At 43.0% G+C, this 23,648-nt stretch overlaps 6 protein-coding genes across 6 annotated transcripts, besides 4 other annotated features; 4 read left to right on the top strand and 2 right to left on the bottom strand.

The window, feature by feature from the left end:
• Positions 1 to 1,005: 1,005 nt before the first annotated feature.
• BEWA_036550 (conserved hypothetical protein) lies at positions 1,006 to 6,607 on the top strand (the record flags this gene model as incomplete). Its single annotated transcript, XM_004833014.1, has 4 exons — positions 1,006 to 3,393; positions 3,458 to 3,664; positions 5,614 to 5,754; positions 6,440 to 6,607. 4 exons carry the CDS (start codon positions 1,006 to 1,008, stop codon positions 6,605 to 6,607), a joined length of 2,904 nt encoding a protein of 967 aa, XP_004833071.1.
• A 139-nt stretch (positions 6,608 to 6,746) lies between these two features.
• On the top strand, positions 6,747 to 7,266 carry BEWA_036540 (conserved hypothetical protein; the record flags this gene model as incomplete). Its single annotated transcript, XM_004833013.1, has 1 exon — positions 6,747 to 7,266. The coding sequence occupies one exon, from the start codon at positions 6,747 to 6,749 to the stop codon at positions 7,227 to 7,229; it is 483 nt and encodes a 160-aa protein (XP_004833070.1). The 3' UTR covers positions 7,230 to 7,266.
• Positions 7,267 to 9,155: 1,889 nt separating this feature from the next.
• BEWA_036530 (hypothetical protein) lies at positions 9,156 to 15,105 on the top strand (the record flags this gene model as incomplete). Its single annotated transcript, XM_004833012.1, has 1 exon — positions 9,156 to 15,105. The coding sequence occupies one exon, from the start codon at positions 9,156 to 9,158 to the stop codon at positions 15,042 to 15,044; it is 5,889 nt and encodes a 1,962-aa protein (XP_004833069.1). The 3' UTR covers positions 15,045 to 15,105.
• Positions 14,160 to 14,212: a sequence feature (CT-rich).
• Positions 14,352 to 14,468: a sequence feature (CT-rich).
• Positions 14,736 to 14,842: a microsatellite.
• A 700-nt stretch (positions 15,106 to 15,805) lies between the features above and the next one.
• BEWA_036520 (signal peptide containing protein) lies at positions 15,806 to 16,567 on the top strand (the record flags this gene model as incomplete). Its single annotated transcript, XM_004833011.1, has 1 exon — positions 15,806 to 16,567. The coding sequence occupies one exon, from the start codon at positions 15,806 to 15,808 to the stop codon at positions 16,565 to 16,567; it is 762 nt and encodes a 253-aa protein (XP_004833068.1).
• A 427-nt stretch (positions 16,568 to 16,994) lies between these two features.
• On the bottom strand, positions 16,995 to 19,446 carry BEWA_036510 (hypothetical protein; the record flags this gene model as incomplete). Its single annotated transcript, XM_004833010.1, has 2 exons — positions 16,995 to 19,348; positions 19,383 to 19,446. The coding sequence occupies 2 exons, from the start codon at positions 19,444 to 19,446 to the stop codon at positions 16,995 to 16,997; spliced, it is 2,418 nt and encodes an 805-aa protein (XP_004833067.1).
• Positions 19,447 to 19,735: 289 nt separating this feature from the next.
• On the bottom strand, positions 19,736 to 23,538 carry BEWA_036500 (hypothetical protein; the record flags this gene model as incomplete). Its single annotated transcript, XM_004833009.1, has 2 exons — positions 19,736 to 22,857; positions 23,382 to 23,538. The coding sequence occupies 2 exons, from the start codon at positions 23,536 to 23,538 to the stop codon at positions 19,736 to 19,738; spliced, it is 3,279 nt and encodes a 1,092-aa protein (XP_004833066.1).
• Positions 19,976 to 20,082: a microsatellite.
• Positions 23,539 to 23,648: the final 110 nt, after the last annotated feature.

The following is a 23,648-nucleotide window of genomic DNA, read 5'->3' as shown; positions in this document are numbered from 1 at the left end:
GGTAATTTGTTGTCCTGACAGAGTAGTTGGAAGACTAAAGAATGATCATCAAGATATTTCTGGAATTAGCATCACTGGAAATATAAACACTGTTACTGTTTACTGGTATCCTCTGACAGGTGGCAGTCCACTACTCATTTACTTTTCATCGTATAGTGCATGGATCAAGAGAGTTTCGAAGAAGACAAATTACTGGACTCCAGCAGAGGAAGATGAATTAAATGGTGAGGATGACCCCAAGATCCTTCCACTTCTGAAGAGTATAAATGGAGATAAGGAAGGGCCTTCTGCAGGTGCTATATCTTCTGGTGTTTTCGGGACCAGCTTCGGAGGGTACAGTCTATTTGAAATCTATGCACTAATATTCAACAAAAGGCTGAGCCTGATTTTAAAACTAGTTACACGACTAATCACTCGTCTGTAGTACATTCTCCTACCCTTGGTAGGTGGTAGAGTCCCTCCCCTCTAGACTACTCTCTTGTTGATATACTGGAATGCTAGGGAGTCTTCAACATTAACTCTTGGTATACAGTACTACTCGTCTTGCTATAAGGGTGCATGGCGAACATAGTGAGCTATCCGATCATAGGCTTTAGTGTTAACCCCTCTAAAGTCAAAATCTTGCCTACCCTGTAGTCTACTCCTCCAGTTGCTATTAAAGTCGTGGTACCCAATGTATAGTCTCCATTGAGCTCCAACAGTTTACACATTTGGGGGCATACTTCTGGCTTGTCTAGTCTGCCATGCTCCTTCCATACATATTCCCAGACAGTAATTTAAAAGATAAGTGCATGATGAATTCCATCTTCATTCCGTAGTTCACATTCTTCCTCCTCCCGCTGATGTTCTAGGTACCCCTCCAGCATTTTTCCATCATGTCCATTCTTCTAGATACCTGTCCCCTACAGACCATTCTAGGTACCCTTTAAACATTCACCCCTCCAGCCTGCGGTGTGTCCTTTGCTTGGCCCGGATTGGCCATTATTCATTCTAAATGTGTGTTAGATGAAGCTTCGCAGCTTTTTTGTCGGTGGCGCTTCGGATGCGCTCAAGAGGTCGATTGGAAGGCCCAGAAGTTTCTCGGTGGACTTGAGGGCGATGTCCAGGGCCGTAAACCGCGAGGTAAACTTTCTGGCGACGTCTACTTCGAAGCTTTCGGATCTAAAGTACGTGGACGAGGCGCACAAGGACGACAGAATCTACAAAATGGCCGCGTCACACCTGGGAATTGAGACTGACGAACTCTTCCACATGGGACCCATTCAAAAGGCCGGAAAACTCCCAAACCCGCGCAAGAACACAAGGCACGTGTACGAGGAAGGGATGGGCTCGGTAGATTTGGACAACGACATCTGGCTGGGCTACTCCAGACTCTCGAGTTTCTTCACCGTCGAGTTGGAAGGATCGATTTTGGGCCCAGTAAACGAGCGTATGCTGGACCACGGATTTAGTGAGGTTTTAAGCCCGCGAAGGGAGCCGCCAAAGCGCAAGGAGAACCGGCAGAAACCCATGGAAGGTCCCACCCATTTAAAGGCTAATAAAAGGACTCTCCGCAACGTCCTCGCGATGGAAAGGAGAGGCGATTCTGCAGGTGACTCGTATGGTCAAGATTCTAACGATACTCTTGCCAATCATACTGCTCAGGAAGCGAGTTTATCAAAAGAACCAGGGAATGCATCTGCAGACATTTCCCTGTCTAGTGAGACAAGCGCAGACTCTCAAGCTACGAATCCACCAATTACACCTTACAGCGTCTTTTTAAGATCCCTTGGTAGCTCTGGAAAGCGCTCAATCTCCTCGGTTGGTGCATCATTGCTAAACAAGACGGGCGCCATCTACAATGAAAAAACATTCCAACCACTCGATGACTACACCATCTTTGTATATCCCTACCGACGCGATACATCAAAACATCTTGTGAATACTCTGACCAGCTACAAGGACATTTTGTCGCCCATGGATACTGAGAGTTTGATTTATTTATCCGGGACCACTGGAAGTACTCGCCTCTTCCGCCTTGTAAATCAGCTCTTAGCCCCGGAAAAAGAGACACACCTGAGGTCAATTCACAGCGTAGAGGATCATGCATGGCCATGGATGACCCCCTGTGAAGAGAAGAAGTTTGAACATGCAAACATGTTTTTGCTCTTGGATGCGCTCAGCGCTTCATCCATCTCAAAGTATACATTTGATAGGGAAACTGCAATGTACGAACGTTTGCTGGAGGGTATCACATTTCTCAGCGAAAAGGTTAAGAAGATTAGCAAAGAAGCTACACATGAGGATAATGCAGAAATGGCAGAAGCCGAGCGCTCTGCGGATCACTCAGATTCACAGGAGGCAGATGGAATTGTTGGAGCCCAGAATGAGATAGCGACTGCAAATAGTCTGGACAAGGAGGAAAGCATCGACTATACTAATCTCAAAAACCTGGATACGTTCATCCTACACAAGATAGTGCGTATTTTGATACTAAAACGCAACTTTTCCCAATTGAATAACGACCACATCCGGGTGTTTAGTGACTTCATCTCTGATAGACTGCACAGGCTACACCCAAAATGCATTGCAAACATCGCCTTTACAATTGGCCATTCCCAAAACTTGGACGAATTTTGGATGTTTATGATGTCCAAACATATTGAAGGAACGATTTTTGAGTATGATTGTGACGATGTTACGGCTATAGCTGACGCCTATGCATCAGCTGGCCTAGAGGATTACACATTTTACGAAGCGCTCTGCAAGAGGATAAAACACGATTTTGACAAATACAACATATACCATATATCAATCCTTCTTAGGTCACTCGCCAAGGTTAGATTTAGAGATGAAGAGCTCTTGAACATGTCCACAAGGGTAATTAACGACTATGCAGCAATGGGAACTAGACAATTTCCCAAAATGATACATTACATACACAAGAAATTTTGGAAGATCTTTTCACCAGGGGTAAAACCTTTGACCAAAGATAACAGTGAAAAGAGTACAAGCTCTTGTGGGAACTCGGGCGAATTAAAGACAAAAGCTCACAAGCCACAAGCAAGGAAGGAGAATAAAGACTCGTTTTATTTACCAACGAATGCGAATAACATGTTGTACTATAAGGAAACTTACTCGCTTGTTGGAGATGAGCTAACAAGAGATTCACGCAAGAGTAATATAGAGATGATATTTTCCGACGAATCTTGCGAGCATGAAGAGAATAAAACCGAGAGAATGAATCACGTAGACCCATATGTTATCGCAACTACACTTATTTCAGCACACGATCTCAACTACACGGGTGAAAATTTGGACAACTTTTGGAAGGTTATAACAACCAATGCATCCAGGGCAAAATTTGACGTTTACGCAATTAATTGGCTTCCAATAACCGCCATTACTTTTTTCGTGAGTTTCTATCCTGTTACCATCCACACATGCATCTACACTCACCAATTCATTTGTTTCATAGAGTAAGGTGACGCTGATGTATTTTCTCCCAGTGTGGGTTAGTCACACAAAGCACACTCTCACAAAGATGCGTTCAAAATCGCAAATTATGACGCTAAAGCGGAGACAACTTTTGCTCAAAATTTCCATTGAATCTGGGATTATTCCAAGAGAGTACATCCCACAGTGTACTATTGAGGAGATTGAAGAAATTTGCAAGGAAACAATGGTACGTTTACATGATTTATGGCTATGACATGTTCGTGGAATTTGTCATGTGGAGCAGTGGCATGGAGCAATCGACAGGGGTATCTAGGAGTATCCATGATGGCAGAGTATGTTCCATACTGACCATTCTGCTCACCAGTTGAGACATTAGTGGAGTACTACTATGAAGGGGAATATGGAAGGATGAGTAGGGAGTAAGGTACCGGTCTGCTCCCTTTGGTCGCATTGAGATACTCATGGATCTCAGAGTTTTGAAAGACTACTTTCTATGAACATGGAGGATGAGTAATGGAGACCCTCAAATAGACTTTTCCAAGAAGCCAGAGAAAGATGTGACTGCAGTGACATACGAATCCAATGGTGTTACCTTTACGGTTACCAGGTATGATATTAACTCACCAAATGGATTCTTCAAGCATGTCCACAAACCTAATAGAGATAAAGTTACGCTAAATGGTAAACTACAAGATGGAACAAAGATAGGAACAAGAGGATCATCCATACCCAATGTCACAGAGGTATCTGTTTACTACTGGAATGGAGCTCCTACTAATCCAATTCTGCTTGGAGTTACCATTGCTGGATCAGGTGGAACCAAATATTATGCCAAGAGTGGCGGTAATGATTGGGTTTATCATGGACCACTCCCAGGCAAAACTCTTGAACAGAAGCTTGACGACATTAACTGCCAACATAATAGTGCGATAACTATAGATCTTAGCAAGGGTCTATCTGGAAGAAACTCGTACTGCTGCAGTGGTAATCATACTGGAGATGGTACTCGTAACCGGGTCACTGTTACTCCTGTTAAAATTTCCTGTACACGGCATTCTGGCTCTGTTCCATTCTACAAACATGAGATTAATACTAGTCCTGGAGTCCAATTAGCAGCTATCAAGTACAATGCTGGGGGAAGAGAATAACTGCTTCTGGGTTAGAATTTCCCATATCTAGTCCTGTTAGTCTTTACGCCTTCTACTGCAACCAGAAGAACCTGGTATTAATTTATGTAGAGGGTCAACACCATACAGCTAAGGGCTGGTACAAGAAAAGTACTGATGGTAATACATGGGAAAAAGTCTTGGATGAAGTTCCTGACCCAGAAAGCATCACAGACCATAACAACTATAACGAACTTGTGAATGCAATAAGGAGCGCTGGATGTAACAGCTATTCAACATGTCCTCCTGCTCCTAAACCTGAAGCTCAAGCTCAAGCTGCTGCTATATCCATCTCAGACTCTACTGCTGGAAATTCTGGTCATGAATCTTCTCCAAACTCTTTTTGGGAATCTTATAACAAATCTATCCCTACGGTATTAACTGGAGTCGGTGCTGTATCAGGCTCTCTTACTGGACTTGGTTGGTGGGCATTTAAACGTTCTAGAGGAGACCCTTGGGTTAGACAAATATGAGACTCTATGGATGGATTCTAGATAGTACTCCAGTATGGAGACTAGGGAGTATGTACTGAGCAGTTGGTCTAATGGAGTACTGCTATGGATGAACACTGAGGAACTCCTATTTGGACAGCCTCTGGAGGGGATACATGCACATCCACAGAGGTTTCACAAGGGGAAACTCCTCATTCCTACCAACTTATTCTTCCACCAACCCTTGGGAATACACGGGCTCCTATACTCTGTATAGTCACCACTTCTTCTATACTCACTCCGCTCATAGAGTCTCTATCACTCTTCTTTAGGCTCCCAGAGGTCGCCATTGAGCTCCCGTTGGTCGCCCATTCGCTACACTCATTCCATAGTGATTTACTCCCTAGTCTCTGACGTCGGTAGGTCACCTGTTTCGGTCTCTAGACCTACACAGTGATAATCCTACTAGACAGAAGAGCTCCTGTTAGTCGCTCTAGTCCCTCATTCTTCGGGACATTTCGCTACGCTCCATTCATGGCTCACATTCATTCGCATAATACGCATTCATTACCATTCAGATGGAGGTGGGCGACGAGTACAAGCCGGAGAGTTCGACGTTTCACCTGGAGGTTTCTTCTTCCTTGAAGGCCTTGGAGATTGTGCACCAGCGCGAGATCAACACTTCGCCGTTTGTCATGGACATTATCATTCCTCCGACGGTAAGTTTTTCATCTATTCCTTCCGTCTTCTTGTGTAGTGGCGCCGTGTACGCCTGTCTAACTAGTGCTGCCAGTACACACGGCGAAAACGTCACTTTAAATTTCCCACGCCATTCCTGCGCCTTTATTCTTTCATTACCTCAAAGTTTCGCTCGGCCAAGTGACGTGAACGCGGTGAGCGGAAGGCGGCGGGAGCTTTGGACGACCAGTGAATTCGCAAAGGACGAGCAGAAGCCATACGACTGAAAGGAGCCTCTGCATTCACCGTTTCAGTATAACAAGAGATTGGCTCACCATAGGAAGGGCTAGACGACCGTAGGGAGTCTCTAGAATAAGCGCAGCGAATAGAGAACTGGAGAGCGCGCAGAGTATAGGAGCCTGCGTATTCATCAGACTCTTGTGCTGAAAGGATAGCGAATAGAGGAGTCTGTGCACTCTCCATCCTCGGCACAGTGACTAGACTGGTGGACCAGAGACGGAAGAATAGACGAAGCACATACCGTACCATCTACTGAAGAAAGAATAGGTGACTGTGACTACTCTAGAGAGCAACTGGCGGCGCATCCTTGGAGGAATAGTGGCCTATCTGCACTAGTTGGACGGCGTCCACGGCTTGGTTCTATAGACGCTTTACATTCTATACCGAGTGCCCATTTACACCATTCCACCACTCACATTACTGTAGAATCTAAAGAAGATAAAGTCGGAGCTTCAGAGCGACTTGGAGCGCACATCAGACGACGTTCGCAGCGGACAGTCGCAGGACCTAGACGACGGTCCAAAAAAGTATACGAGGCATTCAGTCAACTTTAGGAAGCGTAAAAACGAGGTTTACGTCTACAAGGATGGATGACTTTGAAGAGTACCGTAAAAGACACAGAGAAGCCTATCAAAGGAGAAGGGGAGGCTCGTTTGGCAACTCTGGCAGCAGTGACCCATCCAGTGGGTCCGCCGACGCCAGTAAACCCTCCAGCCTTTTTGGCAAAACTACTATGGATGTAGATAAATCTAGCGACCTGTTTGGTGGTTCTAATGATGCTGAAAAATCTAGCGACTTGTTTGGAGGATCGAATATGGGTTCTGGAACATCCTCAGACCTGTTTGGAGAACCAACCACGTCAACGGACAAGAGTGCTGCGTGGCAATACCATCAGCCATCGGTGGCGTGCCGTTCATCCTCGTCTTCCTTTTCGGCGGATACGGTCCAGTCGGCGCTCCACACAAATTCACCATCTCTGGCCGCTGTGGATCCACGAATGGGGGACCCTGAATACGAGTCCTCCGTCGAGCTCGCAAGGAAACTTCAGGACGAGTTTGACAGATGCGCACGCGCGGATGCAGACGCCGAAAGCGTCAGGAGGCCCGACGAATCCTACACTGAATGTCTCTTACCAGACGTACCACAAGGCGCACAATTTGACCAATCAGATGTAGACTTGCAGAGGGCAATTGCTAAATCGCTCATTGACATGTAGATTGTCTACAACAGCTCATTAAGCATGATGTACTTTTACATTCACTTTACGACTTGTCTATTGCGTTGTGGTAGGTGTAAGTATTTTCTCAGACTCGAGTTTTAATTGGTACGTAAAGCCCTGGAATGCTGCCAAATCAGACATTACCTCCGCCTCCCTCGACATGAATGGTCATGTCTACACTTGCATATATTGTCCATTCTGTAGCCAATAGTTTTGTATCACTACTGAGGAGCATGAGCGACTAACAGGAGCTCTTCTGTCTAGTAGGATTATCACTGTGTAGGTCTAGAGACCGAAACAGGTGACCTACCGACGTCAGAGACTAGGGAGTAAATCACTATGGAATGAGTGTAGCGAGTGGGCGACCAACGGGAGCCTAAAGAAGAGTGATGAAGACTCTATTAGCCTAGTGAGTATAGAAGAAGTGGTGACTATACAGAGTATAGGAGCATAAATGGTCACTTGCCCTACTCCATTAGGCTCTTTAGACTCTCATTCTACCAGTGAAGCTAGGAGGATGACCAAAGGGAGCCTCTAGAATAAGGATGAATGAGTTGTATAATGCAAAAACGGCCGATATAAGCCCATCTATTCACAATGCCCAATAGAGGAATAAATTGGCATATCCCAACTCTTCTTCTAGCAAGGAATAAGGCAAGAAGACCTCACTGATAATTCTTCTAGATACTTCTCATGTCTATTGCCTAGCCTATCATTCTCTAGATTCCTATGGTCATCTAGTACTCCTTTTGTGCTCCATTTTGCCATCTCGGACTCAGTATACTAGACTTTCTGAACGGACAGGATCCTGTTCTTCTTTCAGCCACAAGAATGTAGTGACTATTTAGGCTCCAATACTCTGCATACTCGCAAGACCATCTCTAGAGGTGAGTTACAAAAGCATAGAGTGAGCGCTGGACAATCCATTATTGAGCTCCATTATGCACTCCGTGAGCCCATCTTTAGGCGGTTGCATGCACAAAACAAGTCCAGGGAAGGCTCCACCAATCGCATTCGGGCCAGGAAAACAGGATGGTATCCGCCTACTAAAAGGCATGGCTCCGCAAGGACATTCATGCAACTGAAGCTGGAACCTAGGAACTCGTCTAACGGCGCCACGGACCCCTCGGCCTAAACTATGACGAGCCATGGAGATGAATGCTCCATGCAGAGCAAATGGAGGCTCCATAAGACAAGGGTACCCAGAATGTTGTCTATGGGAGAAGTACCTAGAAGAATGGACAGGATGGAAAAATGCTGGAGAGGTACCTGGAACGTGAGTGGAAAGTGGAAGGGTACGTGGAAAGTAGATAGGTTACTCATGGATCTCAGAGTTTTGAAAGACTACTCTCTGAACATGTTAGAGTGAAGATAATTCATCAATGAGCTCAGCCATTCATGGCCAAAGGTCGCAGGGACTTGCCCAACTGATGGCCGCTGAAAGCGACGAAAATTCCCGCGGAAATTTCTACGGCCGGATAATTCAGTCACAAAAATTATGAATTTCACATTAAAATCAAAAAGTCGCTTGTCTATTCCATTTTTTGGCACTAAATGCCCCGCCTCTTCATTTTGTTGCACTTTAGCCGCTCCTTTGGCTTAGTACTTTGCATATTCCTTTAACATTCAACAATTTACACTTAGGACCGATAATGGACGAGAGTAGACCCTCAAGAGTTTGCCAACTGGGAGGCCGCCTGGTGGAATTTGCCTGACTCCGGCCTCTTGTCTTTTTTGGCTCCTGGAGAAGCTACGAGCTCCGGGGCTGGCAGAAGATGCTACAAATAAACTACTTGATGGTAGAAGTGAGAATCTGGGCCTCAAGGTCGGAGGAAGAAGAAATATGCGAGTTCTTCCTCACCCCATCTGTCTTGGAATCCGAGGGAACATTCCTTCTTCATTCATGGCTTTCGCATTCGCAGCATGAAGACTCTGACGGTGCTCTGCCTACTATTATTTTGCAGGCTCTGCATTATTAGTGCTTTTGGTTCTTGCTTTGGTAGCTGCAACAATAAAGGCAAAGAGATCCAACAGAGTCCAGCACAAAGTGGAGAGCTCAGTGGTTTAGAAAATAATTTTGATCAAGATGAAGATGAGGACGATACTGAGCCTGCCCAGTCAAACCTGTCTAATCGGCGGGAAGAGACGGATGCACAAGCACGAGAAGAGACTGGCTCAAGAAGACAATCAACTGATACGTCTGCAGGTACAGGCCAAGTAACCCCTTCTGGCGATGATACTGTACCTTCTCAAGATAAATCCTCACAAGATTCCACAGAGTCACGCGTGGAATCAAAGAAAGACGTCCCTTCTGGACCTATAAACGGAAAAGACCATCTTCCATCAAAACTTGAGACTGAAGATGGTGAAAAAGAGGATGAGAAAACGTATACAAAAGAAGAGATAGCTGAATTCAAGAAACATTTGACTAACCTTGCCTCGAAAGTCGATAAGAACATATTCCAGGTAGATGGTATAAAGGAAGATAACCTCTTTGCTCTTCAACTTACTCCTAAAGGTGATAAGGTAACTCATGTTACATATGATAAGAAGCAGATATGGTCTGGTAAAGCGACGTTAGGTAAATCTTCAAACCTGGTGGAGGCTATAATATATTTTTATAAGGAGAATCCAGCATTAGTTACTATCCAGACCATTAAAGGAAGTACTAAATCCACAGTTTATAAATTCAGTGACGCTAATGGTTCCTGGCATGATTCCAAAGAGGATGAGTTCAACAAGTTCTTGGAGAATACTAAAAAACTTGTAGATAAGTTTAAAGCTCAAGAAGCTGAGAAAGCTATTCAAGAAGGAAATGATAATGAAGATGCTCAACAAGAGCCTACCAGCCAGAACACATCCAGTCCAGCTGCTCAACCTACTTCTCTATCTGATCTCAAATCCAAAGTGAATACCTCCCTATTCAATGTTGAAGAGGGACAAGAGAATGGCCTTAGAACTCTCAAGCTCACAGCCAAGGAGGGTATTAAAGCTGATAAGCTCACATTCGGGGATTTGACGCTATGGCAGGCTCAGAATGCTGGTGATTCATGTTCTATGGCAATCTTCTATCTTGGAAAGGAGGGGCTTGTAGGTGCCTCTTACAGGTTCAAGAGAGCGAGTGATAGTGTGACAGTGGAAGGTTACCGTCAATTCTCTGGTGGAAAGTGGCTCCAAGTCCGTGGTGATGTATTCAGGAAATTGATAGGGAAGGATGATACCGTTACAAATCAGGAATCCAAGGAGACTACACCTACTCTTAAACCTACAGGTCCATCATCCTTTGATGTGTCAAACCCAGATGGTACTCATACGGATCTTACTAAGAAAACGTACTCTGGAATCGAACATAGACAATACATTGTGAAAGAGGGATTTGCCATAAGCTCAGTTTCGGAAAAGGGTACAGAGCTATGGAAGGCTAAGGAAGATAATGAAAAGTGTGTCTCCATTAACTTGTACTACAAGAGTGATGAATCCTTTCTAACTTTATGGATCCTTAGAGGAGAATCTCTAGACATTCAGCATTTTGAAAGGGTGAAAGGCAAATGGGAGACGATAGGGCTTGAAGAATATAACAAAAAGTTGAATGGAGTTCCTTCTACTCCACCTACTGAGACTCCTACTAGCTCTGACTCTGAAGATCCTAAAGCAGCCGAACAGGAAACTACAACTGTGACAACAGAAGTTGAGACTTCATCTACATCAGCGCAAAGGAATGAGGATAATGTGGATGAACCAGAGAATAAGGAGGATGTAGAAGCTACAACATCTCAAGCGGATACTCAGCAAGTGCCCCCTCAAGTACCGGATACTCCAGAATCTAGAATATCTCAAAAGCCTGTAAATTTCCCAAACGATAAAACTCCGGAGCAAGTTAAAGACAAAGAGGTTCAGGAACTCAACAAGCCTGCCAGAGATGTTTCCGGACGCAGCTCTGTTACCACTACTGGTTCATCTCCCGAGGATGCAGAGAAGCCACTCAGTTCACAAACTACTACCACACTTCCAAGGTCCAGATACACAGATCTTTCGAGCGTTCCTCATACTTATGGAAAGACTACTACCGAAGGTACTACTACTATTACACATACAACGGTTAAATCTGTGCTAGAGAACAAAAAGGAAGCTCCGGAAGAGAAGCAAGAAGCCGCTTCTACTGAAGCTAGAGCTCACGATTTTACTGGGAGAGTTTCTCAATATAGAAGTTCTGTTGGTCTCACTTCATCTTTGCAACAAGAAAAGACAAAACTTCTGGAAAATGAGAAAAAGGAAGAAAATACTTGTACTTCACATACCACAACTTTGCATAAGAAAGCTGAGGAACAGACAAAGTACACGGTCCAGAAATCTACCACAAGTGTTCAACAGAAGGAATCAAGGCCTAAGTCAACGACCAGCCACATCCAGAATACTAGGATCCCTAATAGATTGCCGTCATACTACGATCCTAGTATTCTGGATGTAGCTGGTCCAAATGAAGTGAGGTTTAATATATACAAGAGCGAGTTAGGTGTCATGAAGTGTCAAGAGGTTTATCCAAAATGGGACCTTTCTATAACGTCAGTAATGTCTTCTGAATCCTCTGTATGGAAGAAAGAATTCGAAGACGACAAATGTAGGTTCATAGAGTCATACAAGGACGATGTCTATCACCTCCTCAACGTCTACATTAGGAATGGTATAGATGGTGGATTTAGGCATTATCAGTTACAAGATGGTGCTTGGACTGAGATTAACGGGGATACCTTTTCTAGCATCATGACGGATATGAAAAGTAGATCTGGATACAAACCTGGTGAACGCGTTGTTGAGAAGAAACTAGTAAATGTCAAAGAAGATGACGTTTCCACTAATGAAAAAGAAACAGAGAATGAAGAATATGAAGATGAAGAGTCTACTGAACCTTCGCTAGGAGGCACTGAGGAGAATGAACAGGATGAGGATAATGATTCAGACGAGGAAGTTGAGGACCAAGAGGATGATGAAGATGAAGAGACGAAAACAAAGGCCGGGACGGCTGCTAAAGAAATTACTGTGGTTACTACTACAGAGACCGTGTTCACTTCTACCAATAATGCTGGTAACGCTTTCAGAAAGACAACAGTTTCAGAGGATATACAAGTTGACGATAAGATGGCAGAAACTGCCAATATTACTACAAGGACAAATGAATTTAATGGAAGACTTGTAAATACCACCAAAACCGCTACAGGCGCTAATGAAAAGGAGACAGTAGACACAGTTGCCGAGACCGATGTTGCTGACAAGGCGGATGTTCCTACTGCGAAAACTCAATCTGTTCCTGGTACTTATGCAGCTGAAGAAAGGGTCGTATCTACTCCAACAAATACAAACGGACTGAATAGAGGCAACGTGGCTTCTACTACACCTACTAGGAATCATCGTACTTATAGACGGGTTGTAGATACTTCTACCACCACTGCAAATGCGGATTACACCAATAGAACTAGCATGACTACGACTACCAGAGAAGATCGTTACGATGAAACTGAAAGAAAGACCACTGAGACAACCCCAAGATATTCTGAGGGACGTAAAAGGTTGAATGATGCTTCTGAAGATTCTGCTTCTGGTGGTGGTACTTCTACCCATAGATCTCCTAAAGTACAGAGTGGTTATCCATCTACTAGACTTCCTCAACAGCGACTTTATGATCAATCCGGATCTACTCGTTATGGAACTGGTGTTTCTACCTCTACTACTAGATCTGGTACTAATTCTGCTGTTAGAGGACCACTTTACGGTGTTTCTGAAGATGGTGTGCCAGGTTCTGATACTGATAAATTACTGGCAAAGGCCCTGGAACGCACGGATGAGACTAAGCAGCATGTTTATCAAACCGGCGATGGTTATACTGTAAAATACGAGTATATAGAAGACAGTGCTCGTCTACCAGAACAAAGACAAAAGCCTGCCTTCACAAGAGCGTATAGAGGAAGCTATTCTGTGACTTTGCAGAATCCACCACCTGTGGCTGCAACATATACAATTAGGAACTATGCACTTGGAAGAACGTCCAGAAATTACCTTGATCGATTTGGAAGATTTGTGCCATCTTACACCTCTGCTTCTGCAAACGGATTGTCTAGTAGAAGGCCTAGTACTGATTCCAACGTCGGACGTCGTGTTGCAACAACAGATCCGTCTGGTAATATTGTACACCGTTCAGAATCCAGTGTACCAAGGAACTATGGAGTTAAGCCTCCTCCAGTGGAACCTACAAGGCCAGGAACAATTCCTAGGGTGACCATCGAAAGGCGGACCATCAGTAAGCCTTTATCAGACGTTTTTAATAAAAGGACTGTTGTAGTGGATAAACCTGTCTCTCAGGATGAATTGGATACATCTCACGATGCCAAGGACCAAAGGGGAAGAATGATTAAAGACAAAGAATCTGACTATAATACATCTGAGGAGCTTGAAGAAACCATAAACTTTACTGGAAGCGAGCAAAACAAGCAAACGTTTACCAACACTAGACTTCCTCAACAGCGACTTTATGATCAATCCGGATCTACTCGTTATGGAACTGGTGTTTCTACCTCTACTACTAGATCTGGAAGACCTCAAGCTCCTGTCGCTACAACTAGAAGTAATGATGTTACTGAAGACCTTGTCTCGACGTCTTCATGGCTCTCTTCTTTCGACCACCACAGCGCATTTAACGACACAGGCAAAGCACGTTTAGACAGTTATAATGCTCCATCACAATCATCTTACAAACAAGTTAAAACTTCTCATCTAAGGTCTTCACCTCCGAAGCCCAGAGGAGCTCCAACTTGGACATCTGAAGAGAAAGAGACCACTGTTTTTGGGCCTACTGCACATGTAGAAGGCCATGAGGCTTTACCAGAGGCTCCAGTGAAGGAAGAGTCTAAGCAAGATGCCCCTGAACTTCCCACTGAAGATGAAGAAGAGGATGATGAGGAAGAAGCAGAAGTTGAGAAGGTAGAAGACTCCCCTGTAGAGGATGTTCATGAAGGGGATGAGGAACCGAAAGCTTCTGAATCTACACCCAGTACTGAGGAGGTGACCCATGATCAGCCAGAGCCCGAACCAGCTACAGAAGAGGAAGAAGATGACGTTTCCACTAATGAAAAAGAAACAGAGAATGAAGAATATGAAGATGAAGACGACGACAACGAAGCTGAGGAGAATGAACAGGATGAATACGAAGATGAGGATAATGATTCAGACGAGGAAGATGAAGAACCAGAGAATACTGAAGAGAATGAGGTAAAGGATAATGAACCAGAAGAACCTAATGAGGAAGCTCCTACAGAATCTCCTGAAGATGTTCAACCTGAGAAGGGACCAGAAGAAGAATCTGGAGATGTAGGACCTTCCGAGTCTGAACCCAGTGACCCTAATGTACCAGAGACTCTTGTAGAAGAACTACAGCCAGAAGTTGCTCCTGCAGAATCTCCAGAGGATTCTGAAAATGACAAGCCGGAGCTAGACGATAAAGTAGAGTCTGGAGATGACGAGGACGATGATGAAGAAGACGACGAAGACAACGAATCTGAGGCTGGAGATGATGATAGTGACTCAGACGAGGAAGACGATGATGAGGATGAATATGATGAACCAGAGAACCTGAAAACACATCAGGATGATTCGGAACAGTCTGGACTCGATACATTGACTAGTGGAGGTTCGGAAACGAATAGTGACAACTTTTCTAGCGCCCACAATTCCATTACCGAAATGGATGATTTTTTAAAAGAAGATACAGACTACACACTCACAAATCATGGCAAGAATTCCCTTAGAGCCAATCGTCTATGATAGCTTTGGGACCTATAGCCATTAACACACTCTTGAAACCAGAAAATGAAAGGATATTTTTAAGTTCAGCATGTGAGAACACCCCAAATGATACATGCAATTGTAACATAAATTCACAATGTGTCACAAGACGGAATAAACAAACGCAGTTGGTCCGAAAGACCATTATTCAGGCTCACGGCCATCATACACTTAATTCATTTATCTTTACATCCTTGTCTAGTGAATATGTGACTATCTGACCATAGAGAGTGAGGGCGCCCCGAGAAACGAGGAGTTATAGTGATGGCATTTTCTGGGTTCTGATCCACAGTTAGAGACCATAGCTGAGACTGCTTACTAGGCAAATCCAGAAGGAAGAACCTCTGTATTGGCAAGGTGCCTAGAGAGCAAGATGGGCAAGCCAAGAAGAGTCTAGAAACAGTACTCATACGTCTACTACCTCTGGACACGTTAGTCTCCAAAGCACTGCAAACTATGTCCGCATAACAAAAATGGCTTTTGGATGAGCGATTTGTGAGTTATGAGTCTGCCATGGGAGTTATCAGGGGATGCCTGGAGCAAACTGCATGCAGCTGCTTAGTAGTCCATATAGCTGCTAAATCCGACAGCTAGTTCCGCAATTATTAATCATTGAACAATCCACACTTTATAGTCATTAATTTGCTTGCAAAGGTTTAAATTTGGAGCAAAAATTTGAACACTGGAGCTACAGTAGATTAACCATTCAGAGTACCGCAAAACTAATCAACTGAACCGCAATGGCAGTATTGAAGCGAGTGATTCTGTTTGCCGTCATTTTGATCATCTTGGTGGCGGTGGTTGCACCAATTGTATTGCTATCTAGGCGCAAGCAAAAGGGTCCTAGGACTCCAGTAGCTCTCGACATCTCAGGCAAGGTCTCAAAGAGGATAATGGTTGAAAGGGGCAGCACAACCCCTGAAACCACCAAGTATATCATCAAGATGTTCATGACGGGTAATTACAAAATTGGTGACGTAACGGATGGACACGAGTTGATCATGAAGGATTACAAGAAGAATGTGGAAAAGGTTGTCGTGGTTGTGAAACTTGAAAATGGGACCACGTACGTCGTTATCACCAAGGTCGATTTGGTTGGTGGTCCAGACGAAAAGGGAAGTGATGACAAGGAAACGAGAGTTTTTGAATTTATCAAGAAACCAGGTGAAGCAGAATACTCTAGAGTAGAGAGAAGACCCATTGAAGTCGACTTGATGAACCCACCCCCGTACACAAGTAAAGTGGAAGTCAACTCCAAAAAGGCTATATATGACATTTCTCCTGACGAGTCGTTTTCCCTGCGCTTTGGCACTCTAAAGCATGGAGAGCAGGTTGTGGAGGAGGATGAAGAGGACGATATCCAAAAGATGGTAATTCTAGACACAAACGGCCCGAATCCCAAAGTCGTGACTGTTACCTCCAAAGTAAATGGGCAAAGCATTGAAAGGGTTTACGAACTCGCAGGCTCTAGATTTCATCTGATTAGAAAAAGGGTTACATAGGGCACCATGTCCCCAAGAATGAGGGATGCAAATTCACCGTAAGGTGGATGGGCATAATGTGAACTACATAGTAGAGTGCGAACGACTAGCAAGAACTCTTCCTACCTGTATCACCCTCAGTACAACCGTAAAAAGTCTCTAGAATGATGAAATGAGTGGTACATGACAAATACACAAGCCATGTGTTCACATGCTCTATACGTACTTTACCAGTCCAAAGAGAATAGTTGCAATAATGAGTTGTAAATTTCTTTAAAATGAGAGGTACCTATCTCCAGATAATCTAAATTCCCTCTTGATCAGGCTGGTGATTTAGAGAATAGCTGTAGAGGTACCATCAAAAGGATAAATCTCCGCCTATAAGTGAGTGCACCCTTAAAGTATAGTATCGACAAAATATCTGATAACGACGAGGATGCTGTAAAAATTACAAAAATGCGGGGACAATAATCCCCGGCGATGACAAGAGTCCTTGCACCTTGATATACTTGTCAACTTCTCCCAGACTGACATTACCATTATTAGTTTTATCCTGGGATGTAGCGATAATGTGAGCGATTTCTTGCCCTCTGAGAATCAGGGCTCGCAGTGATTGCGATAAGGTTGTGTATGTGAGCCCCAAAAGTAGGTCTATTAGTACAATTGTGATTGAGACCTTGGAGCTTGTAATTGAACAACAAAGAAGTCTAAAAATACAAGTGTATATTAGGTACGACCACTGTGAGTGAATGAGAATGTCCATTGTGATTATACACTCCATCAAGTCGGTACTTAGCAACTTAAAATTTATAGCAATGGGAGAAATAGAGTACTTGCAAATAAAGAATTCTAGACGATAGAGAAACACCCTCGTTTTTTCCGTTGGCCATTCTTCTGTGGGTTCCTCAGATCGTCTCTCATCCTTGTATCTGTACACTGACCAGTATAGGTCTAACATGATAACTATTGGATAGACCAAAAAGATAATGGATGTAAAGCCGTGTATAACCTCATAGCCCTTTGGGAGACTGCTCTTGAATGCGCAAACACAAGTAATTAGGGACAAGAGGTTAAATGTTTCCCGTATAAATAAGAACACAAGGTCCAGAATCCCACAAGTAGAATAGAATGAGAATGGTATCATGAAGCTAGAGATCATCATTGCGTAATATGGAAGCATTTCCACAAAATGTGCGTTTTCAAGTTTGTCTCCAATGAGTAGTCTAGGAGGTCGTATGTCACCAGTGTACGAAAAAATTAAAACGACTATGAATATCCTTGGGAATATGGTGAAAAAAATGGAGCTGTAGTATCTGTACAAGATCGTTTTTGTGTATCCAGATGCATGTACATTTTCCATACTTGATATTCCGTATCTTTTCGTGGAATTCCCTGCCTTTTGCCAAAACTTTTTGCAATACTCCACAACTAAAGCTATTGGAAAGCTTTTTACTGGGAGCTTTTGGTTTTTTCTCAAGATCTTTAGGATGAAAGTCTTACACATGTCAATAGATCCCAGAGCATCCTCCGAGTTGCAGTTATCAAATTCCTCATCCTCACTATCAGTATCGTGTGAGTATATATCCCGCGCGGATGACAATGGAGTTAGTCTATCTGCTGATTCTGCTCTAAAAGCACCGTTTATCGCAGCGTCCATTGGTCCAGATGTGCCTACACCAGTTTCACCGCTTCTAGCAAATTTGTGGTCCTCAGTAATATTTCCAAGAAAATTGGAATGTGTATATGAACGTAGGAATGGTGTATTTTGGAAAATAGAATGCTTTTGTGCAGATGATCTTTGGTCAGCCGATGCCATTCTATCAAGTGGATGGATATGAGAATCTTCCACTTTATCTAATTGGCTGTGACGAGGTCCGTCATCTTTAGAATCAACCTGATTCGAATGGATCAAACCGTTTATAGATGACATACGACCAGAAAATGTACTTGATCTGCGCATGCTTTGCCTTTGTTTCATCGTATATCTGCGCGTAAACTTTTTCAAATATTCCCCTTCGTTTACATCTGCAGATATCTCCGCATCCATTTTCAAATTTGTAGATTCAGCCTCAAAAAACGCTGTTTGCCATCCTTTTGCAGTATCTCTTTCAGCCAACTGGTTCATGTTTAATCTATATGGTCGTAGAAAGAGGAATAAAACATTTTTGTAGAGCAAAAGTGAAAAACCATTAGAATGAGATAAAAGGTAAATCCGGTAACACAAATATGGCAAATCTATTAAAAAGAACCCAATAACAAACGCATACTTTGCAATTGTAAACATATCAAGTGAAGAACGGAATGGGTTCATGTCAACATTTCCAGATGGACCAACATTACCCCTTTTATCTACATCAAAACTAGAAGGGGCACCAATCTTTGAAGTTACTTTATAGTCATCACTTTTCACAGTTTCACTCTTGCTGGGATTTCTTATATGGTTTCCCCTATTCCTCATAAAGTTTGTACTGATATCAAAAAATTGTTGCGCATCCCCTTCTGCAGTCGGAAACGTCAATCCAAGCAGAAAGATATTTACCAAACTCATTATCAGGAAAGTCACAACAAAATTACGGCTAACCAAGCCAGAGAGAAGATCCTTTTTGCATTTTATCAAATGCGAAAACATGAGGACAACGTCCCAAAGGTCAATGGTCGTTGACAATCCAAGGTCTGAATGGAGAAATTCATCAACACTGATATTTACGGAGTCATCTGGAAATAGAGGGTATTTAGAAGCGCTGTTGAATAGAGAGTAAACTATCGGAGTCACATATATACCAAAAAAGGTTAATAGGGTGTCTGCAGAATAATGATCTTTAATGCAAGAGAATACCTTCAGATTCGTAACTAAAGCCACAAGCTGCCGTGTTTGTCGTATTGAAGGCAAATACTGCCATTTTAAATACGACAGTAACAGAATACATGAACCACACTACAGTGTAGCGTACGGAACTGCATGTTTGCAGAATTAACCCGAATAGGATGTATAGTACTGTATATCAGTATGTGAGTGCATTTGTAAAATATGAAGATCATGCTGTGTGTTTGACTCGTGTAATGTGTAGTATACGAGTGAAACGAGTATAATGCTGCCGATGGCGAACAGCGGCGGCCACAGAACAAGATGAGTTTTTCAACAGTCTCTCGAATGATATCTGTGGGTAGTATACCGAGGCATACAAAGTCCTAAATCTGTCTAACCCAAGGATCTCCTTTAGAACGTTTATATATCCACCAACCAAATCCAGTAAGAGAACCAGATACAACACCAACTCCAGTTAAAACAGTAGGGATAATCTTTTCAGGAGAAGTCCAAGTAGAAGAGGTTTGAGCAGGATACCCAGGAGAAAGGGCCGAGACTTGAGATTTTTGAGTTTCATGAGTAGTAGAGTCTGAGGATATAGCTTGAGATTGACTAGGTAAGACAGTAGTAGTAGCAGTTTCAGCTTTAGGAGGAGATTTAGTAGAAGTAGGAGCAAGAGCAGCTTCAGTAACTTTAGGAGCAGCAGTAGGGCCTCCAGTAGTAGTAGTAGATTCAGAAGTACCATCTTGTTTAAGAGCTTCAGCAGGAGGTCCGTGGGATTGTTGAGGAGTAACTGCAGGAGGTGTAAGACCAATATTCTGTGCCTCATTAGTTTGTACTTGAGTAACTTCTTTAGCTTCAGGTTCAGAAACACCTTGAGTATTATCAGCACTAGTATCTCCTTTATTACTTTCTCTACCAGAAGAACTATCACCAGATTGAAGAGCTCCAACAGAAGCAGTTTGATCTCGTTGACTAGGTTGTTGAGGAAGAGCAGGAGTATCAGGTTTAGTAGTATTTTCAGGTGTTTTACCATTGGGTAGTATCACGTCAACAAATACCTTCCCAAAATTTCTAGTTGCAGATAAAAATAAATCCCACGATAATTCAGAATTTTTACTTCTACTAACAGCCCCGGGAAGAAGTGGATGAAGTTGCGGACCAAGAGAGACATTTCCTCCTTGAGATAAAGGTTGAGTAGAAGGATTAGTACAATCATTATATGGACACCCGAAATCTCTTAGCACTGCTACAAGTTTGTTAAAGTCATCTCCACAACCCTTTATATTGTCTGGGCCGTTTTCGGGGAGTACACCTTTGAGCTTAGTCCATGGTCGACTATCATCCTTGTCTTTCTTATACCAACCTTTAGTTCCAGAATCTGAAGGTGAATCAAGATATATGAGAACGGGATTACCCTTATAACAATAAAAGACGTAGACACTGAGAGAACCTTCTATAGGAAATGGTGATCCACTTAAAGTTATATTTTTTCTACTAGTGCCTCCATCGTTATACTTAATACCTGCTAGTTTAGTTTCAAGTTTAATCTCATGTTTGTAATATGGAATAGTGGATGCAACTTTCTCTCCTCTCTTGACAGAAACCTTAGCTTCAGGTTCACCGCCATTAGGACTATGGTAAGTGCAACAGTACTTGCTCTCGCCACTAGTATATTGCATATCATTATCCAAAGACAAATTCATGGTAATTTCACTGTTATGAAGACACCTAACCTCGTCAAGAGCAGTTGTAAGTGCCTCAGTAGGCTTATCTTCTTTATAGAACACAGTGGATCTATTACCAAGTTTTGCCCAAGTAAGACCATTAGAACGTTGACTGTAATACCATTCCGACTGTCCTCCAGTATCCTTTGGCATGAACTCAAGCATAAGAGGTATGTCACTACCAGAATCTGGGTATGAGAATACTCTAATCTTAGAGACTGTATAACTCCTTGGAAGTTTGATACCACTGGTATCTTTTCCTCCGAATGTGGCTCTGGATATTTGAGTCCCAATATTAAAAGAACTATGGACATAGTATTCCTTAATAATGTAGTCACTTTCAGGAATGAAAGTAGGCGAAGAGGCAGAATCCGTGATTTTTCTGGTCTCTTTTATGCAGTGAGAGCCGTATGAAGCATAGGCCGTTGTGGGATCGTTTATTTCAAATGGGATGGCACCATTTCTATTGCAGTTCTGATCATCTAGTAAGTATTCAAGCGACTTATCAGAATTACCGGCATGTGACCAATTATTCTTTCTTACCCCTGTGTCAAACCTATAGGAATAGTGCTTTGTCTCTACAGTACTTGCAACTTCGAGTAGTATTGGTTTATTATCATCTCCATCCCAGTAGTATACAGAGACACTATTAACATCAGTAATAGGTTGTCCTGGTGTTCCTTTGGTTTTTCTTATTTCCTGGCCATTGAACAAGTATGTCTCAAGTTGAAAAGGAGTTTTGGCAGTGGTGTGAACCAGCTTGAAGAAACCATTTGTAGAAGTGAGCACTTTCTCAACAAGTATTGGAGTCTTACAAGAAAAGTATACAGTCTCATTCTTGTTAGGTGACGGAATTTTATTAACATCCAACTGGACTGGATTAGAAGGAGCAGCACAGGGTCTTATACCTATGTCACTTGTAAGAGTTTCAAAGTCTCTCACAATCTGATCGTTAGCCTCATCTGGTGCCTGACCTCTTAGTTCAATGTGTTCCTCCCAAATACTTCCACCAATATTCTTAAACCATTTTCCATTGTTATCTCCGGAGGCTATATGAAGAAGGAAAGGATTATTATGATCACATGCCGGCATAAATACTGTAATCTTAGTAGCTTTAAAGGGAAATTTTAGTCCTGAAAACCCAGTTTGTGGAGTACCTCCAATGTTAAATCCTCCTATAGTTAGCTCAGTTCCTGAGTTTGGGGTATGCTCGAATAGAACATAATTTGGGAAGCTAAATGTGTCTGGATTGAGTTTAACTCTTATCTTCTCATTATATCCTCGCTCGTGACCATGATGGCAATACTCCTCATCTTTATCTTTGGATAGATTTATTTCAACAATACCCTGTAGTTTACATGCGAGCCTATCTAGCTTATCCTTAAATCTGGAATTAACTTGGCCTGTATCATTGCTAGGAAATTCCGCTGTATTACTTATCGTTTTCCATTTTATACCGTCTCCGGTATTCTCGTACCATTCATAATTTCCTCCACGCGTTTCCTTGACCCCAAGTATTAGAGGTACATTTACATTTGTTCTGTCACCATCTTCATGATAATAGACGGTAACCACCTCTGATCTACCAAATGTCTCACCATTTTCTATTCTAAGGGGTTTGTTACCATACTTAAGACCACCTATCCATTGTCCAGCTAGCTTCTCATGAGTAACGTAGCCATAGTCTGTAGCTCCACTAACAGCGTCCTTCCTGACTTTAATTTGTGGATTCTCTTGGCATGTATTCCGTCTTCCAAACGGACATTTTTTGCTGATGTCTATAACAGCAGTCATTCATTCTCTATCTTATCCCAAAATCCTTTCAAACCTCTGAGATCCATGAGAGTCTCCTATCTACTCCCTAGACTACCATTCATTCATTCTCCCTCACAAGTAGCTCACTGCTTGGCAGTATGGAAGAGATTCTACCATCTAAAGATGGTCCAATGTCCAGAATAGACGACTCCATGCTTGGCATCTAGCCGTAGTGTAGTGATACTATGCACTTCCATACTAAGCCTTGTGAATACAAAAGCTCCCATACTCTGCATACTTTCCAGCTCTATTCACTCCGCTCATAGAGTCCTCATCACTATTCCATTCGTTACACTCATTCCATAGTGATCTACTGCCTAGTCTTCGACGTCGGTAGGTCATTCCTCCTTCCGTTGTACTCCAGTAATGACCTTAATCCTACTAGACGGAAGAGCTCTTCATCCTCCCTATGGTCGGATAGTCGCTCTAGTCCCTCATTCTTCGGGATCCATGCTCCGCATACTCGCATAATACACATTCCACTTACCTATTGAAAAGTCCCAGATGAGGTTGTAGATGATGTAGTTGACCTCTCTGAGGTAGTAGAGGTTGTAGTAAAAGATGAATTGCTGAAAGGTAAACAAAAGTAGAATTCCGAGCACGGAGAGGCAGTTGACGCGCACATTTTTCGGTGGGAGCTTCATTCTGTTAAAATATCCGACAAGAGCCCAAATTATGCGCCGATGGAATTTTCCTGCTCATTTTCCCCTTTAATTGGCTCTGGTGGGCCTCCCAAACGCCACATTTTCTTCTC

This window comes from Theileria equi (assembly GCF_000342415.1).
Source record: "Theileria equi strain WA chromosome 2 map unlocalized gcontig_1105316255037, whole genome shotgun sequence".
In the NCBI taxonomy this organism is placed as follows: domain Eukaryota; phylum Apicomplexa; class Aconoidasida; order Piroplasmida; family Theileriidae; genus Theileria; species Theileria equi.
The sequence above is the reverse complement of the archived record's forward strand: the minus strand, read 5'-3'. Positions and strand labels throughout refer to the sequence as shown.